Source organism: Solea solea, chromosome 5 (genome assembly GCF_958295425.1).
Source record: "Solea solea chromosome 5, fSolSol10.1, whole genome shotgun sequence".
Classification (NCBI taxonomy): Eukaryota; Metazoa; Chordata; class Actinopteri; order Pleuronectiformes; family Soleidae; genus Solea; species Solea solea.
The window spans coordinates 769,974-788,299 of NC_081138.1; the positions used below are offsets into that span (position 1 = coordinate 769,974).

The window sequence follows — 18,326 nt, forward strand, 5'->3', positions numbered from 1 at the left end:
AGTATGTTCCGGGGATAATATGTCGACACAAATGTACGACTCTATCTTAACATGTGTGTGATGGCGTGTCGTTCGCTCGTATCTCCGTTGACAAGTGAGTGTAGCGCTGCATAGGAAGTCGCAGCCCTCAGTGCACCGGGGTTGTGCCTGTCAGCGGCTAACTAGCCGGCTAACTAGCCCGGCTAACTACCTGCTGTGCTAGGGATATGCAAAGCCCCACATCCATTTATATTGTGTTGCTCTCCCGGGTCACTGTCACCGTGGCAGCGTGTTTCGTGTATTTTATGCTCTGTATGTTTGTAGAACCATCACATGTGTGTCACTGGTGTCTTTTATTCAGGTAGAAATCTGAATCAAAAAGTCCAGAAACAAGTGAGTGGTCAGGTAGCTAGCTCACGCCAGATGGGGACTCGCTAGCTTGGTCATTGAAATGTTTGAAGAGGCCTTAAAACTGCACCATGTCCTCATCAATCTGCCGTCACAATCCCACCCTGTGACGGTCCCACCAACGTTACACGGGACTGTCGTGCGGGGAAACGCTGTTCATTTAACGGTTCACTTGTCAGGAAATGTCAGCCAAGGTGAAGCTAGTGCTTCTCTCTGTTAGTGCGAGTATATGCAAGTGTTAGCTCGCTGTTAGCTCGCTGTTAGCTGACGTGCAAGGTGCACTGTGAGTTCGTCAAGTGTCATCAAGCGTTTAATGTCAGGATCGAATCCGGAAATCGGACATTACGAACATTTGATAACGAGTAACAATGTTCGTAGTTGGACAAAGTTGTCTTATAGATGTCTCCCTGTCCACAGCGTTTATTTGAGTCTTAAGGAAGTTGACTTATATTGTCGGAGTTTGCCTTAATCATGGTGATTAAATATGCGGCTTGGTGATACATTTCTGTTATTAATGGCTTTATTTTATTGAGTGACACCATTTTCATGGAACAAGTCAGTCGGGTGACGCTAAGGAAGTCAGCTGTAAGTAGGAAGTGAGCAAATGCGCGTGACGTGAGGTGTTGGTGACACCTGTATTATGTGTTTTCTCTTTATTGCTAAATGTGAATCACCTTCACCTTCTACCTCCCAATGACCCGGATATGTGGAGATGTTTAGCATTCAGCAGAAGCCTAACATGTCCTCCCACCTGCAGAAATTGATAATGTAATGACTTAATGGCTTAAACAAGGCAACTGTGACCTTAATTAAAGGCACTTAACCTTTATCTCTGCTGGCATTAATATTGTGACAAACTCTGACATCATGCTTTTTTTATGAAGGTGCATCAAGTGGAACTTAAACATTGAGTGTCAGCACTATTTACTACAATATTCTCACCTTTTTTTTAAAGCAGCAAGCCGTAATAAATTATGAGCACAGCTTCTAACACGTTTAACATGCATCATTCATCACGGTAAGAAGAGCCCCGCAATGTTAGTGGTGTAAATAATGAGTTAGCAATCGGAACAGAATTGTTGCTTTTTGTTAGCTTTGCCTGCTGGCTATTTTACAACCAACCAACCCAAATAAATAATTATTTGTATTGGTTAACTGAATCAACAATGTGGTAGAAAATGTTCACGGTTGAAGCTTCAGATATAATCTCTTGTTTGCACACCTATAGCATTATTAGACCTCCATCATGCTGCTATTAGTTTTTTCAATGGATTCTTTCTGTGCAACTGGAGAGCTTCTGCTGCTTTAGCTATTTGTTCAACTGACAAATAGTTCAACTTAAGCTCAGTACAATGACTTCTCTGCTGCTGCTAGGAATATAAGTAAATGAATGTGTTCAGCAGATTGAGCATTAATGTGATTGTGGACCGTGGTAGGAAGAGAATGTGGGCTAATGGCAAATAGTGTTGCATTTATGAGGTAACTAAAGTTTGCACACAAGTATTTTAAATGCACCTGTGTAGATGCTTTCAAAGAATAATTAATCAATTAAAATTCATCTTTGAAAAATCATGAAGTGGACACATGTGAGTTACTTTCAACATCTTCACCATCAAATATATATTAACGTCCTCTGGGCTGAGGATCTGTGGGCAGGATCCACCTCTCATCACATTTGATAGAGGAATCTGGTCTGTGACGTTTGTCGGCACCAAAGTTCGGTCTAGATTATGTGGTATGGTAAAGACGGGGTCTAACGAGTCGGTCTCGAACCTGATCATGTTGCCAAGCAGTGGTGTACATTCTAGTCCTTTTAGTGAACTCAAAGCACAATGATGGTTTCAACCTTCAAATAATGTACAACAGGAATGACTGGCATGCCTGTCAAAGCCTGGGCAGATCTGCATCGCCTGCATTCACACTATGTGACGTCTGGTTTCGGGTCAGTGCCACCAAAACAACATTGTTCTTTAAGGCATAAGTCAGTCTGCTTCAGAGTTCACCAGGATCGTTGGCTTGCCAACAAATGCATGTTACTGCAACATACATTTAACAAACGGTACCATTTACCAACTGTGGGGGAACTTGAGAGCAAATCCTACATTATATTACTTTAAAGTAGCATAGTAGCACTGATACCCTGTGCCGACTGTGTCTATCATTTTTTTAAATTAGCCTTTGTGCCCTAGTGCTTTTCTTTTTTTTTCTCTCAGCTTTCCTTACACTACAGGAAGTTGTTGAAAGACGATGTATGTTGTTTGCCTCTACTTTCCCATGAGGTCCAGTCCTTTGAGATTACTTCAGGTTGTGTGCATTTCTCCCTGAATGCTCACTCCAACACAATTATCTTAATCATTTCCTGTAGTTAGTTGGTGATTCACCTTTTTTCCCCCAAGTTTTAGGGTCAAGAACTTACTTCTCGTGTGTGTGTGATACAACTTGATGTCAGAATTGGATAAGATTTAAATGTATATTGTCTTAACTTGGCTCAAGGTGCAGAATTCAATATTTAAATATGCATGAAGAAAGCAAATGTAAAAGCTGACAATCCATTTTTTATATATTTGTTGATATTACTCTTAGTGTTGTGTGTTTAAGTGGTATCAATTGTTTTTTATATAAAGAGCTTTTCTGACTCGGTGAAATAAGATGGAATTGAGTATTCTGTGTTGCTACTTGCTAGTTTTTGTATAAACTGTAGCTCAACAATCGGAAAAATGTAGAGACGCAGTGCAGGCTACAGCAGCCTGTCAAAGTGCGTATGGAAAATGCTTGTCCCCAGTGTTGGTCTGCATATTTTTCATCTTGTAGCCAACTGATGACCTTATTTAAGTGTGCAAAGACAAAGATGGTAGAATATTTCTGCTCCAATCTCCTCCTTATACAGTTTTTTTTGTAAAACAATTTTGAGTATGTTCAACCTCTTGACTCTGAGCACATTGAATACTCCCTGTAGTAAAAGGGAGGAGTGGCATGCCTTTTGCTTGTTGCTGGTTGCCAGGCTTTGAGAGCTTATCGACACTGGTTCTCCAAATCTCCTGAGAGGAAAAGCTTGCTTTGAACAATTCAGAATTCATGCATAGTACACCTTTAAAGTAAATATACATATTGACACTTAATTACATAATTCTTCAAAAAGCGTCTGACATACTTGCAAGTTTCATAGCTTCTGTGGGACAGAAAATTGTTGCTGATAAGTTTACATTGCCAGCTAAGCAGAATTTGATTCTGACTGATGCTTTTACTGACTTGTTTTTGTTCGTCAACCTTTTGGCTTTGGGTGGAAACCTGCACAGTTTTGTCATGGGTCAGACATTCTGTTTTTGTTTGACATAGTGTGCAAATACTGTAGTTAATCATCTATGTGGTCACCACCTTACTCTGTAATAAGCATATTTTGCATGCTTTTTTTTTTTTTTTTTTTTAGATACAGGTGCTAAATGGATACTTTCAAAATAGTGCCCGTGCATGAACGGCGCCAAAACTAGTACTTTTTACTTTGTACATTTTTTTTGTACAACACAAATGTAAACAATATTTAAGAAAAGTGCTTTCATTTTTAGGGCAAATGTGAACATAATACTGGAAAATACCAATACCAATTCCCTAAATATGTAACTTTACATTTATTTACTGTTCACATATCTTGGAGGGAATAACATGTCACATAATATTTGGAAAAAAATGGAGAAAAAGTGGCAGCGCTAGTCTGCCCCCGCCCACCTACTGTTCAGACAATTTATCCTAGGACAGGTCCTGTCAAAATGTGATCACAGTTAATACAGTAACGGAGGGAAAAGTACCTCCGAAGCATTTTTGCAATTGATCAAGGTGACCGCCAATTGAGAGAAACCTGTTGAGTCTGCTGTTGTGACAGTAATGAATGAAGTCGACAGCACTTCATTTATTTCAGATAAAATAACTGTATTCCTGGCATGTTGTTGTTGACTGATTGCAGACCTATCCCCTCGTGTCAGGGACCTATGATGTGCAAACTTTGAAAATGCCGTCTATAAACTGAAAATGAGCCCAACGGATCTTGATGAAAAATGAACGAGTCATTTTACTGCAGCTGAAAGAATGAGGAACTTTGGTTTAATAAGCTCACAGCAGAGGCTGGATTTACTTTCTTCAATGTATACACATTTGATTAGAGACACAGCAAGAGACGGCGGGCCATGATTCATGGAGCCCAACACTAGGGCCATTCAGCTCAGGTAATTTAAATGGTGTTACGACAGACAGTAGATCTCTGGCTTTATTACATTTTGGCCTTGGCTGAGCACCCGGGCCGTGCTGAGCAGCTATTCCTTTGTGAATTACAGTGAATTCTTTGATTCTTTAGAAACCACTATTTTATTCAATAAAGGATGTTCTCATTCTTTTTATATCTGTATCATTCCCTCCCTGGACTGGCATACTTTCAAGTAATTTAATTAACTCTTGTTATGGATAGTTAATGATAATGTGGTAGGCAGCTTTTCCCCTGGGCATTCAGATATAAATACTGCAACCTACACAGTGTACAGGTTTAAGAAATGGAATCAGAGGCAACCTAGAAGTCCATGCAAAGTGGATGTTGGCTGAGAAAAGCTTGTTATTCAGTTCAGCAACATTGTGTAATGTCATTTTCTGATTAAAAACAATCAAATCTTTTGATATTTTGCGCCAGAGTTGCTGATAGTGTGGCCCATATCAAGGCCAAATAGTTTTAAATAGAATGGCCTAATATAATCATTGTAGATTAGATTTTGTGTATTTAATTTGTAGCTTTTGTTGCTCACTTGTTGCACAATGATATCAATGATTAAGTGAAATCTTAGCAGCGGTGCTCAGTAATCTAACATTAGTGGCCACCACTGCTGAGGAAATGTAGGAGAAAGATTGATGTTACACTGGGCATGTGTGTGGCAGTGCAAACAGGAAGTTTATTCTCGATTCCCCCCCTTTACACCTGGTATTAGAATGTGTTTTCTGGGATCAGATAGTGATTGGATAGTGCTTCACCACATGCATTTACACCTGGTATTAGAATGTGTCTCCAGTGTCCACATCAAGATCTGATTGCTATCCGATCACAGTCATGCCAGGTGTAAAGGGACCTAGAAAAGTATGAGTAAGAAGAAATGACAACGGTGCAAAGCAAGAATAAGGAATTCTGCATCCGACAATAAGGTGAACATTGAGCTGAAAATAAGTTTTAACAGCTTTTTGTTAACAGCTGATACTCAAGTTGTGGTTTATAAGAACCAATCAGGAAGTGAATATGGGGTAACTGTGTCGTTGTTTTCAAAGCTCTCTATTTCTGCCCATTCTGACTAAAACGCTGCTCCAGAGTTTCCTAACAGTGAAGTAGCCAGCAGCATTTTCAAGACTCTGAAACGCTGGGCTAGTGTGGACGGTATTTGTATTCAGAGCAGAAATGATGATGTGTATGAACAGTTTTATCGATCATGTTTAGTGAGAACATTGGCAGCAAAGTTGTGAGATAAGAAAAATACTTGTAACACAGTTTAAGTTAAACGGAGCCAAACAAAGCTGTTTTTGTGTTCAACTGCATTTAACATCACATGTTATTACCATGGAACACATATCCCTGTGATGCTGAGCATGGCAGCAATCCAGTAAGAGATAAATGCTAACCTCACTAACAAGTGCTGTGATTGTCATCCTCTCCCTTACTTTGATGATAAAACCCTGCACTGACTAACTTTAACAGTTTAACAGACAGTTTAAGGCCACGCCCTTTTTATCAAGCACCTAACGAGTGCTGTCTCACATTAAATAAAATTGCATCATCACTTCAGGGCGTTGGATACTTAGATGGAGAAATTGCCTGACAAGTAAGTCATGTTGCAGTTGCTGGAGCTGCATGTTGACAGATAAACGTTAGATAAGAGACAAATGTCCACAGCCTTTCTTGTTAAAGTCTCTTTCTTAAATGAAGTGAAATGAAACTTGGAACATCATTTTTCAAAGACTCTGCTCGCTCCCATCATTTCTTTGACCTGGTAACCATATAAACTGATTTGTAAAGATGTTGATACTCTTTAAAGTTCTTAAAAGTTTTTGTTTTAAATCCAAAGAGCCATTAAATGCACCATCTCTTGGATGAAAGAAGAATCTAATTTCATAATTGATGCTGGATGCTGCAGCAGGAGTAATATTTTTCCTTATTAGAGGTTTAACTCTTGTCCTTGTGTCATCTCATCTCTGTCCCACCTCGAGGCAATGGATGCCAACCTGTGTCTCTTCTTCTTGTTTTCCCAGAGAATGCCAGCTCCGATCAGACTTCGGGAGCTGATCCGGACTATCCGGACAGCACGGACCCAGGCAGAGGAGCGTGAGATGATCCAGAAAGAGTGTGCTGCTATCCGCTCGTCCTTCAGAGAGGAAGACAATACATACCGTTGCAGAAATGTGGCAAAGCTGCTTTATATGCACATGTTGGGCTACCCGGCACACTTTGGCCAGGTCTGTTTGCTTGGAGGGTTATGGGTTACATTACATTACATTACATGAAGCTTTTATCCAAAGCCACTTACAATGGAATTGGGGTGGAGTCGAACTTGCAACCATGATGTCTTTCGCACACAGGGTACCTGTCTCTACCCCCCCCAGATTCCCGGTGACATTACTGTAAGAATGCTCATACCCTGGATAGTGTTGTGACAGGACACTTTGTTTTCCAGCTGGAGTGCCTGAAGCTGATTGCGTCCCAGAAGTTCACTGACAAACGGATAGGTTATTTGGGAGCTATGCTGCTGCTGGATGAGAGGCAGGACGTCCATCTACTCATGACAAATTGCATTAAGAAGTAAGTTGGGGCAACGTTCTAGGTTAATAATGATTTAGTGTTCAGCTCTTATTATTTTTTGTACACTCGATGGCTTCATTTCTTTGTTGAATTCATGACTTTACTTCATATATTAGTTGACTGCTGTCCGTGTGACTTACTCACCTGTCTCTCCCCACACCAGTGACTTAAATCACAGCACACAATATGTCCAAGGCCTGGCCTTGTGCACTTTGGGCTGCATGGGTTCCTCAGAAATGTGTCGTGACCTGGCAGGAGAAGTGGAGAAGCTCCTCAAAACGTCTAACTCCTACTTAAGGAAAAAAGTAAGACTGACTTTTGTCTTGTTTTTATATGATGGCTCTAAAACCAGGTGTTGTCCTGTAATGAAAGGCATGAATGCTGTTTCTCTTCCCTACTGTTTTGTGGTTTAAACCTTTTTTCATTGCTTTTTCCCTGTGTGTAAATATTTGACAGGCAGCATTGTGTGCTGTTCATGTCATCAGGAAGGTTCCAGAACTCATGGAAATGTTCCTTCCAGCCACAAAAAACCTGCTGAGTGAGAAGAATCATGGTGAGTTTTCAAAGTTTGTTCTTCACTCGTTAAAGTCTTTGTCACGTTTCCTGCGATTCGCAGTGTTTTGCTCGTAACAGCTGGACAGCTTGTGTCCTTTGCAGAGGACAGCAAAATTAATGAGTCTGTCATAAAGTATGGGGCTCGTTTGTTCCTAACAGAGGGTGATTGTTTTTAAAAATAGCACCACTGGAATAATAAGTAGCACTATTTATTGACCTGTCATTATTGACCGTCATATAGTGCATTAAGATAAACAACCAACTTAGTCAGTCAGTTATAAAACTTGTAAATATTGGGTATTCACAGTTTCACAGTTTTCTCTTCTGTCCCACAGCTGCATTTTCAACAATGCTATGTGAAGTTCAGGTCACGAGGAGATGATTAGCCGTATAGATTTATGGTGCTGTCACCTGAGCTCCTCTATGGTTAATCATACATGCATGCATTTGTTGACGTCTGTCTAACTGTGTAACACGAGTACAAACAACTCCAAACTCCAAAATGATGACCTGCCAAATATTGTTATTACCATGTCAGATGAACAGGTCCATTCAGGAGTGTTACTAAAAATGCTCCATGAGCAGAAAGTTTGAAACAATGTAGCATCATCATCATCATCATCATCAGACCAGTGCACATTCCTGCCCTCCTTAATAATCTGACAAGAAACTTGTAACATTGAGATGTTGAAACAAATATTACCATGATAACTCGAGTATCTTTCAGATTGTACAAGAAGAACACGTTCTCTTTTTAATGATCTCAGTCTGACCTTCACTCTTCTGTCCTCTCAGGTGTTCTCCACACATCAGTCGTCCTCCTCACTGAAATGTGTGAAAGAAGTCCCGACATGCTGGCTCACTTCAGAAAGGTACAGATGGACACATCTTTCCAAACGGCGATGAAAGCGTTTGTCTTAATCTCACGTCACATTTCATTCTCCCTTTGCACATTTCTTTTTGCTGTAACTGAGCGAGTTGAACATGTTAAGCTTCTCGAGGTTTGGATTGCGCTGCAGGTTTTCCTCTACTTTTAAAGTATGTGTCAATCATTTCTCTCCTCTACCTCTGTGTTTTTCTCTTGTATTTCAACTGCTGCTGTACCTCTACTTCTCCAGGTGCCAGACGCACCACTCCTCTCATGATTACGATCTGAATATTATTTTGAGCTCTCTGAAAGTGAATGATTTCCAGTTTCCCCTCCCTAACATCTACCTCATATTTTTTCTGTCATTTGTCTTTGTTACAATTCCTGCATTGTGTTAGAATGAGAAGGTAAGAGTACATTCTGATCTCATAGCTGGTGCATGCTGTAAATAGTAATCACTCCTCACAGTCACCTCAGAAGTTACCAAATTTGTGTTGAGTAATGTCATCTTGTGTTTAATTTATCATTTTGATTCCTTTAACTTGCACAGTGATCATTAATTTTTCAGTGTTTTTGAAAAGTACAAATGATTGTTTTTGGCCCATTTGTCAGATACATTTTCACTATGGTTTTCAGTGTCATTTGCCTAAAACACAATGAATATGGTCACTGTCTATTTAAAAGCAGGTGGGTGGGTTTGTTATCACAGGTGTTTTAACCCAGAGCAGATGTTTTTCTTCACTCTGCCTGTTTGTTTGTTTGTTAGCGATTCACTTGTGTCACTTATTTAGCTCGGTTTAATTGTAAAGAGGTCCACGGGGTGTGTAGTTGTTGTCCAGAGGAAACTATAATGGCTTAGTGACTTAGTGTAAATGTCCTTGTCTCTTTAAAGTCCAAAAACAACACTGCCGCAACACTGTTTGTTCTCCCTCCAACTGTAGACTAGAAGATTGATATTTGTTCAATCTTTGCATGTTCTATAAAGGAACCTGCTCTGGAATATTCAGCGTATCCTGTAGTTGTTAATAATAGACATATTCAACACAGTCAACATTACGTATGAGCATTTCCAAAGAGTGCTCAGCCTTGTGCTTTAATGCTGGATAAGACTACAGGCTGTTCAGTTTATGTGGTAATAACCTGTGTTGGAAATGTTAGGGCAAGATAAGAATGAATGTTTTTGTTCATACTAAATTAAATTCTAGGCTCAAATGCAAATCAGTGTTAATTTAATTTAACCCTTTATAACAGAAATGTAGAAGCAGAATTCTCCAAATGTACTAACCTAATATTTTTATGCAATCGAATGTTTAATTATTAACCATAATATTATAATTCACTAAGCAAGAATTTCAACCCATGCACTCTTCACATGAGTCAAAAATAAGAAATAAGTTCTTGAAGATGGTTAATGTTGGTAAATGCTGATGAGGAGATCATGGAACGTACAGATGTTGTGACGCCTCTCTTGTTTTCTGTTGTCCATCTTTTTTGTAGCTGGTTCCACAGTTGGTGAGAATCCTGAAGAACCTCATCATGTCTGGATACTCTCCTGAGCATGATGTGTCGGGCATCAGCGACCCTTTCCTGCAGGTAACGCTCGTCTGTGCTTATTCACACCCCATGATGATCACATGACTTTGTTGGTTAGTTTGAGGTGTTAAATAAAAACGGTAGTGGCAGCAAACCAGAATGATTGTGTTAATATCAATGAAGTCCATTGTATTGTTGAAATAACAGGACCTGTGTGTCTCCTCTTTCAGGTGCGGATATTGAGACTACTGAGAATTTTAGGCAAGAGCGATGACGACTCCAGTGAAGCAATGAATGACATTCTTGCACAGGTTGGACTTTATCCTTTTATCTTTACAGTGAATGAAATGATGAAGCATTTTTGTGACCAATGCACCGTGTACCTGTGTGCTCACCTGCAGGTGGCAACCAACACAGAGACGAGTAAAAATGTAGGCAATGCAATCCTGTACGAGACTGTACTGACAATAATGGACATCAAGTCAGAAAGTGGATTGAGGGTGAGTTGATTTACGTTGTGTGACGACGTGTGGTGTGAACATTTTTAATAACTCGTGTTTTTCCTCTTTTAGGTCTTGGCCATCAACATATTAGGTCGCTTCCTTCTTAACAATGACAAAAATATTAGGTAATTATTTCACCCACTGAGTTTGTAGAAATGCTGTTGCTCTGAATTTCTGTTGATTGATTTAAAATGAACTTTCTTCTCCAGATACGTGGCTTTGACCTCTCTACTAAAGACGGTGCAAACTGACCACAACGCAGTGCAGAGGCATCGAAGCACCATCGTGGATTGTTTGAAAGACCTGGACGTGTCCATCAAACGGTGATTCTCCTTATTTTCATGTGACATATTCTCTTAGTATTTTTATGCCTTTTCTTGTCTGACCTCGGTCTCTCTGTGATTTTCACGTGTAGACGTGCGATGGAACTGAGTTTTGCTCTGGTGAACGGCAACAATGTCCGAGGCATGATGAAGGAGCTGCTCTACTTCCTGGACTCCTGTGACCCAGAGTTCAAAGCAGACTGTGCATCAGGAGTCTTTCTAGCTGCAGAGAAGTATGGCTCTGACTTCACTACACGTTATACTGAACTTTGATGATTTAATCATCAGTACATCCAGCACAGTCACGACTACATGGGAAATGTAACTGAATCTGCATTATTAATCAAACACATGCAGGTTAAATGTCAGTTATGTTATAATATTCCCCCTTTAAGCACTAAAGCATTGAAATGCTGTATGATGATAAAATGAGTGATCCATCGTCTGACAGACCATGTTGATACCATTTGTTTTCTGACAGCGTTTCTTCTCTTTTTCTTTTTAAACTGACATCCCGACGATTTGTCTTTAGTCTTTTTATGAACGCGTTCTTCATGTTCCAGGTATGCACCTTCGAAAAGATGGCACATAGACACTGTGATGAGAGTCCTGACGACAGTACGTACAAATCCTTCTGTGTCTTCTGTGTTTCTGTTTAGATGCAAATCTACAAATACATGCATATGCTTCATTTCCACAGGCGGGGAGCTACGTGCGAGACGATTCTGTTCCTAATCTCATCCAGCTCATCACCAACAGCGTGGAGATGCATGCCTACACAGTGCAGAGACTCTACAAAGCCCTGCTGGATGACATCTCACAGGTCAGAGCTGTTCAGATTAGGGACGAAGCATAAAATCATACGTTTGATGAATGAATACAGTGTTTGTTTTTGCACGATGTCAGAGTTTGAGTTGTTTTTCTCTGTGTTCTGTAGCAACCTCTCGTGCAGGTGGCTTCCTGGTGTATAGGAGAGTACGGGGACCTGCTACTGTCTGGACAGTGTGAGGAGGAGGAGCCAATCCAGGTACACGTGGACCAATCCCAAAACATACAAACACACCAGGGCTAGCGGAGTTTAAGTCCGAGCAGACAAGAATTGGGTCGTTTTTGCCTCCCTCAGTGTCGCGGGGTTCACAGCTGCTCGTCAGAATACTATTACAGACAAACTGGTGCGCTTTATTTGCTGAGACATGAGTTTCAAAGACTTCATCCAAGGCTCTTAGCCACGTGACCATCATCGACAGATCAGTGACAGTCACTGCACAGTTTTAAGAGAAACATTATTTTCTTCTTTCCTCTTAAATGAAGGTGACTGAAGATGAAGTCCTGGACGTGTTGGAAGGACTCCTGGCGTCTAACCTGTCCACACCTGTGACCCGGGGTTATTCTCTCACTGCCATCATGAAGCTGTCCACTCGCTTCAGTAGTGTAAAGTAAGTCCCAGCCTTCACACTTCAGACCCTTAGTTTTGAAGCGTTCGACCGTTTGTTGTTAACAATAACTAATAAGTGCGTCTCTCATCTGTCGTGTGTTTGGAACGTTTAGCCGAATCAAGAAGGTGGTTTCAGTGTACGGCAGCAGCATCGACGTGGAGCTTCAGCAGAGAGCTGTGGAGTACAACGCTCTTTTCAAGAAATACGACCACATGAGGTGAAACTGCTCCCCATCAGCAGAGACACATTTCATTCTGGTCCGTGTTTTTGGCGTGCTCCTCATACCTGACCTGTTTATTGAACACAGGCCAGCTCTTCTTGAACGAATGCCCATCATGGAGAAAACTGCCACCAACGGCCCCTCAGAGATCGTGCAGACAAACGGGGAGACGGAGCCCTCTGCTGTGGAAGCCAAACATCTACCACCTGTCACCCAGCCTGCCAATCAGGTGAGGACATGTGGGGGTTTCATTGTGAGGAAAGTAAACGTGGAAGCCTTAAAACAATGTTTTAATGATGTTTTTGCTTCGGTATCGCTGTGAGTTCTGACTGCAGGTGCTTTATCATGATTGTGTGCTGTCCTCGTCTTCCAGGCTAATGATTTATTAGACTTGCTGGGGGGTAATGATGTGGTGCCCGTGATTCAGACCTCGATGCCCACCAAGCCCGCCTCAGCTGGAGGAGAGCTGCTCGATCTGCTGGGCGACCTTTCGCTAAGTGGTAGGGTCCTCCTTTTTCTAACCACGCACGGTGACGACGGCGTGAACTTGACGCAGGCCGATGATGATGATGATGATGATGATGATGATGATGATGATGATGATGATGATGATGATGATGATGATGTTTGTGTAATCTCAAACCCTGTTATGTTGCTCTCCCCTCCCCCTCCCAGGAGGTCCAGCCCCTGCTTCCTCTGTGCCCTCCTCCCAACCCCCTTTCCTCTTGGACGGCCTCTCCTCACAGCCCCTGTTTAATGACATTGCCCCTGCAGGTGAGAGTCTCTCTCTCTCTCTCTCTCTCTCTCTCTCTCTCTCTCTCTCTCTCTCTCTCTCTCTCTCTCTCTCTCTCTCTCTCTCTCTCTCTCTCTCTCTCTCTCTCTCTCTCTCTCTCTCTCTCTCTCTCTCTCTCTCTCTCTCTCTCTCTCTCTCTCTCTCTCTCTCTCTCTCTCTCTCTCTCTCTCTCTCTATCTATATATAGAGATATATATATACATCTATATATATATCCTGTTTTCTAAAGGAAGTTTCAGTGAATGGATTTAAACGATGCATCTTTTCCTCTCTGTGTCTTCAAAGGAATCCCTCCTATGATAGCGTACAACAAGAATGGTCTAAAAATAGACTTCACATTTGAGCGTGCTAATCCCAATCCCAACGTGGCAGTCATCACCATCCATGCTACCAACTCCACAGAGTCAGAGATGACAGAGTTTGTTTTTCAGGCTGCAGTACCAAAGGTAAGCAGACGCAGGCGCTCACAGGCTTCTGTGCAGTGGTCACAGGTTCGCTGATTGTCTTGGCCTCCTGGTGGGCCAGTAAGGTACTGCAGGTAGACATTGAGAGGTGGTAAAGTAAACACTTTCAAGATTCTAATGGAAACCCAGCTATTGACCTTTTATTTATTTTAGTCGTCTTAATACATTTGAAAGCAAAATGTATTGATTTAAAGAACTGTGTAATTTCAGCGTTTGTATTTAAATGGTGTGCTTTTTTCAGACATTCCAGCTGCAGCTCCTCTCACCGAGCAGTAACGTTGTCCCCGCACTCAACCAGGGTTCTGTCACGCAGGTCATCAGAGTCCTCAACCCACAGAAGGTCAGTTTGTCATGTGAACATGTGCAACCTCATGTGATTGACCTGAATGTCTCCTCTCTGTATATAAACACCATCGTCCTCACACATTCACAGCAACAGTTACGAATGAGGATCAAGCTGACGTACACCCACAAAGGCTCGCCTGTGCAGGACCTGTCTGAGGTGAATAATTTCCCCCCTCAGTCCTGGCAGTGATGAGCTGCGCCTGTTGCTCTTAAACGCCCCACCAAGGGAACTATGAGAACGATCTCCTTTCACTTCCCTCCTCTCTTCCACTGGACCCCCCTGTGACATCAGTGCACGCTGCTGCCCTGGAGTTGCATGGGAAGCAGCAGAGCGTCCGACACAGGAGAAAAATGCAGATGTTACGAAAAACCCTGTTGACTCTCGACATCACAAAGAAAAATTGGGGAAAACATATCAATCGGCAAACTTTATCTTTTCTTTCCTAATTGGTTTTCATGATCTCTTTGCCTCCGAGTACTATTTTGTCCACTAACACTTTCTCCACGGCACCGTCACCTCCCTCACACACACACACACACACACACACACACACACACACACACACACACACACACACACTGTGGTACACTTTACCACACACATCACTGAGACTCTGTGTTGCTCACTACGAGCAGTGCAGTCGTCATGTTCTCGTGTTAATTTGAAACGAACACATTCAGGGTCAGACTTTTTATACGATCCCTCGTCTCTGTCACAGAAGCGGACGAAACAAAGGTCAGTTTAGTGCATCGTCTCCTTCTTGACCCTCCGTACCACGAGTGATATAACTTGTTTGAGTTGTATACATCTTTGAATTACATTAATTTGCTTAAAGCATATTTGAGCATTGTTAGGATCACGATCACACACTGACTGAAGCTCAGTGTGTGATCAAGTCGACGACTTTGTCCTGCTTTCACTTTGTTTTGTCACGATGGAAAAGATTGTTAAGTGGATGGCAGACGCGCGGTTAGATCACCTGTGTATAGATGAAGAGAAAACACTCAGACCTGCTCTGTAGCTTGAGTTTCCATGTGTATATTAAACTCACCGGTTCATTGCTTTACTTAGTTTCAGGATGTTCGTTCGTTCGTTCGTTCTTTAAAATGGAAAAAGTCTGAAGTTGATCTGATGACGAGTTGATCCGGGGATCGACGTTGAAACTTCCGTGTCCTCGCAGTGTAGATACATTTCAGATTTATTTAACCTGATTAAATGAAATCCTGGTCACCACGCACATACATGAAGATGAAGCTGGTTATGAATGTAGTTACATGCACTGAATGCTTTTCCCTCCTTTCTCAAGTCTTGTTTCTGTGATGAGGACGCTCATCTCATCAGCACTATTTTTGTGAAACTGTTTGATTTCTGCAGTAATTTGACTTGACTATTTATGCCTGATATCAAAGTGATGTGCCTTTCTGACTTAGCTAGAGAAAAAAGCCCCTGAACGATGGAGTTGTGTATGAGCTGCGACGATTGTTTCTTTTTTCACTCTGACGTTTTGAATTGGTGTCACTTCATTACATAGAGTTCTATAGGAGTCTCTTAATGAGCGGACAATAATAATAATGATAATAATAGTCACCCACGTGTTCCCAGATGTCCACAGCAATGTGATGATTGTCTTTGTTTTGAGAGAAAAAGAAAAAGTCGATTTGAATCATTTCCCCCCGACTGTCCATTAAAAACACGTGTTGGATGTAATAACTAATAACGACGCAGATGTTGAAGACTATGGCAGCTAATCGATGTAAACGTCTCCTGAACTGAGTTCATTGGTGTGTTTTTTTTTTTTTAAAAAAGTCTTGATTTCCCTCCATCGACAGACGTGGGCGTGTGTTTGGATCGAGGTTGAGATTGTGGGTCAGTCTGGGACGGGTGGTTCTGTGGTGAGTCAGATTCTGACCGTGCTAATACCTCACCATGTTCTCTGACCGTAGATCCACAGCTTTAGTTATGGATTGCAATCAAGGGGGAGGAGCATCTGCATGAGAGGAACTAATGTTCATTCATTAACAAGCTTAACTTAAACCCTCCGGTGTTCAGTCAGGCTGTATTCTTTATTATTTTTCCTCTTTGCTTCACTTTCTTCTTACTCCTGTGACCAAATCAGAGAGACTATTAGCGTTGGAGATATTTCTGATGTGTATATGGTGAAAATAATTTCCTTTTTCTGTTTTTTTCTGTACATATTGAGGGCTTTTACACTTTGTGTCTCTTGTACTATCTTTCATCCTTTTTTTAGATGCCATTTTCTAAAAAAAACAAACCTCTTCATAATGTATATTGTCTAAATGGATCCCGTCATCGTTGGTCTAATGAGACGTCCCTGTATCGTCAGTAACTAACTGTAAAAGATATATGATCTGCTGCCTGTACATTGTATATAGTTGTAAAACAAACAAAAGCTGATCACATGAAATAAATAAAACCCACGTGAAGAATTAAAAGGATTAGCTAGAAAGTATAATTAATTATATGCATATATTTACAAAACAGAATCTTAACAGGATGCAACTGAGCTGCATCTTCTTTGATTATTGTGTCACCTTAACTCCTCTTCACAAACACAGTCGCTGAGTGAAGGCTTAGGTCTGTCTCCACAGACACTGTGTGAGTGATGCACTGTACTACTGAGAACCCCGAGCACAGCCGTGGCACCTTCCTCATCTGCTTCCTCGTGTGTCCACGCCCTCCTCTTCCCTCTGGCGTCTTGTGTGTGTGTGTGTGTGTGTGCTCCTCGATTGCCGCCTTTTCTTTCCATCACTCACACTTTCTAAGTCTCGTGTCTTCACCAAACGAGGCCAAGTAGGTTTGAGTTGGTCTCGTCAGGGGCTGATAGTTTTGGCGGTTCCTGTTGGAGCAGTTTAGGGCTCCGTGTCTTCACTTCCATCCCATCGTCACCGATGTTTGCCTCTGCATGGCACACGCGCAGCTTCTTTTCATCTGCGCTGATATGAAAGGGTTTGGTGAGGATATTAGAGAGAGAGAGAGACAGAGAGGAAGGCAATAGATCATGTTTTTCTTTTCTTTGAATGAGGCGTTGCTTCATCCTCAGACAAACCTGTGCTGTGAGATAATGACCACAAGGGGGAGTCGAGCGAAACGAAAGTTTCATATCACGTCAAACTCGTTTAGTTCCATGTGATCTGAGTTCTTTCAGTGATAAATGTACAAATGAGCCGACACAAGTGCTTTGGACAGTTTTGATTTAAAAAAGAAAGAAATGGAAACGAGTACATATTTGAAGTTCTCCTACTTGTATATGAGAGAGAGGGAAAAACTCTGCTTTGAGGTGAAGTGTGACTTGTCTTTTATCTAAATAGGACATTTTTTGGCTGCAATTTCAACTTTCAGCTTGTGAGCTGCATGTGGAAACCAGTGTAAATAATGTCATTTCTACTCTTGATCTGAGATTCTTTTTTGAAATGCAAGACGTTAAAAAGTATAAAACGGTTCACGCCACTTTCACGGGTCAGGACGAACATGTACAGCTGTCCACGTCACGCTCACAGTGCTGTCCATGTTTTCACAGGGAGCTGAAAGTGCACATCCTTCAGATTATTCTGATTTCTCTTGTGTTTTTTTATTTTGATTTGTTGGGTTTGAGTTCTGCGTGTAACGGGCTTGGAAGAGCATTTAAATTATGACCATGTTCAGTTTCCCTGTTCAATCCAGCAATGCAACCATTGTGTTTGGAAAACAAAATGTCTGTGACCCCCCAGGTCTGTCCTGACTGTAAAACAGTGTCGTTTCTGGTTTGTTGGGGGGGAGGGGGGAGGATTTAAGCATAAGGTTCACTTTTTCCAGTCAGGTTTGACATGTTGAACTGAACCCTAGTTCCACGTGGCTTCAAGGTGAGTGTGAATGTCAGACTGAAAGTATGAAAAGATGATTAAAGATGAAGTTGTAAACTATTAAATGGGATATTTTCAATTTATGCTGTGTATTCTTGTCTTTGGGTTGGAGAAATGATCAAGCGAATAAAACATCAAATAAAGAATCTAGTTGGATTATTGTTTGGTTTTTGTTTTGGGGTTGGAGGGGTGGACTTCATATAGTTCTATATGTGTATATA

General features: G+C 41.4%; 1 protein-coding gene across 1 annotated transcript in view; it reads left to right on the plus strand.

Moving 5' to 3' along the window:
* ap1g1 (adaptor related protein complex 1 subunit gamma 1) overlaps positions 1-18,261 on the plus strand; it is an 18,405-nt gene extending 144 nt beyond the window's left edge. The window contains exons 2-23 of the mRNA XM_058630178.1: positions 6,658-6,861; positions 7,080-7,204; positions 7,368-7,509; positions 7,661-7,757; positions 8,555-8,631; positions 10,125-10,220; positions 10,391-10,471; positions 10,562-10,660; positions 10,733-10,788; positions 10,873-10,986; positions 11,079-11,219; positions 11,550-11,604; positions 11,687-11,809; positions 11,924-12,013; positions 12,298-12,422; positions 12,535-12,639; positions 12,730-12,871; positions 13,016-13,142; positions 13,318-13,416; positions 13,721-13,881; positions 14,141-14,239; positions 14,333-18,261. Coding sequence (XP_058486161.1) covers positions 6,661-6,861; positions 7,080-7,204; positions 7,368-7,509; positions 7,661-7,757; positions 8,555-8,631; positions 10,125-10,220; positions 10,391-10,471; positions 10,562-10,660; positions 10,733-10,788; positions 10,873-10,986; positions 11,079-11,219; positions 11,550-11,604; positions 11,687-11,809; positions 11,924-12,013; positions 12,298-12,422; positions 12,535-12,639; positions 12,730-12,871; positions 13,016-13,142; positions 13,318-13,416; positions 13,721-13,881; positions 14,141-14,239; positions 14,333-14,434 — 2,457 coding nt within the window. The 5' untranslated portion in view covers positions 6,658-6,660 and the 3' untranslated portion in view covers positions 14,435-18,261. The remainder of the gene's footprint in view (positions 1-6,657; positions 6,862-7,079; positions 7,205-7,367; positions 7,510-7,660; positions 7,758-8,554; positions 8,632-10,124; positions 10,221-10,390; positions 10,472-10,561; positions 10,661-10,732; positions 10,789-10,872; positions 10,987-11,078; positions 11,220-11,549; positions 11,605-11,686; positions 11,810-11,923; positions 12,014-12,297; positions 12,423-12,534; positions 12,640-12,729; positions 12,872-13,015; positions 13,143-13,317; positions 13,417-13,720; positions 13,882-14,140; positions 14,240-14,332) is intronic.
* The last annotated feature ends 65 nt before the right edge of the window (positions 18,262-18,326 follow it).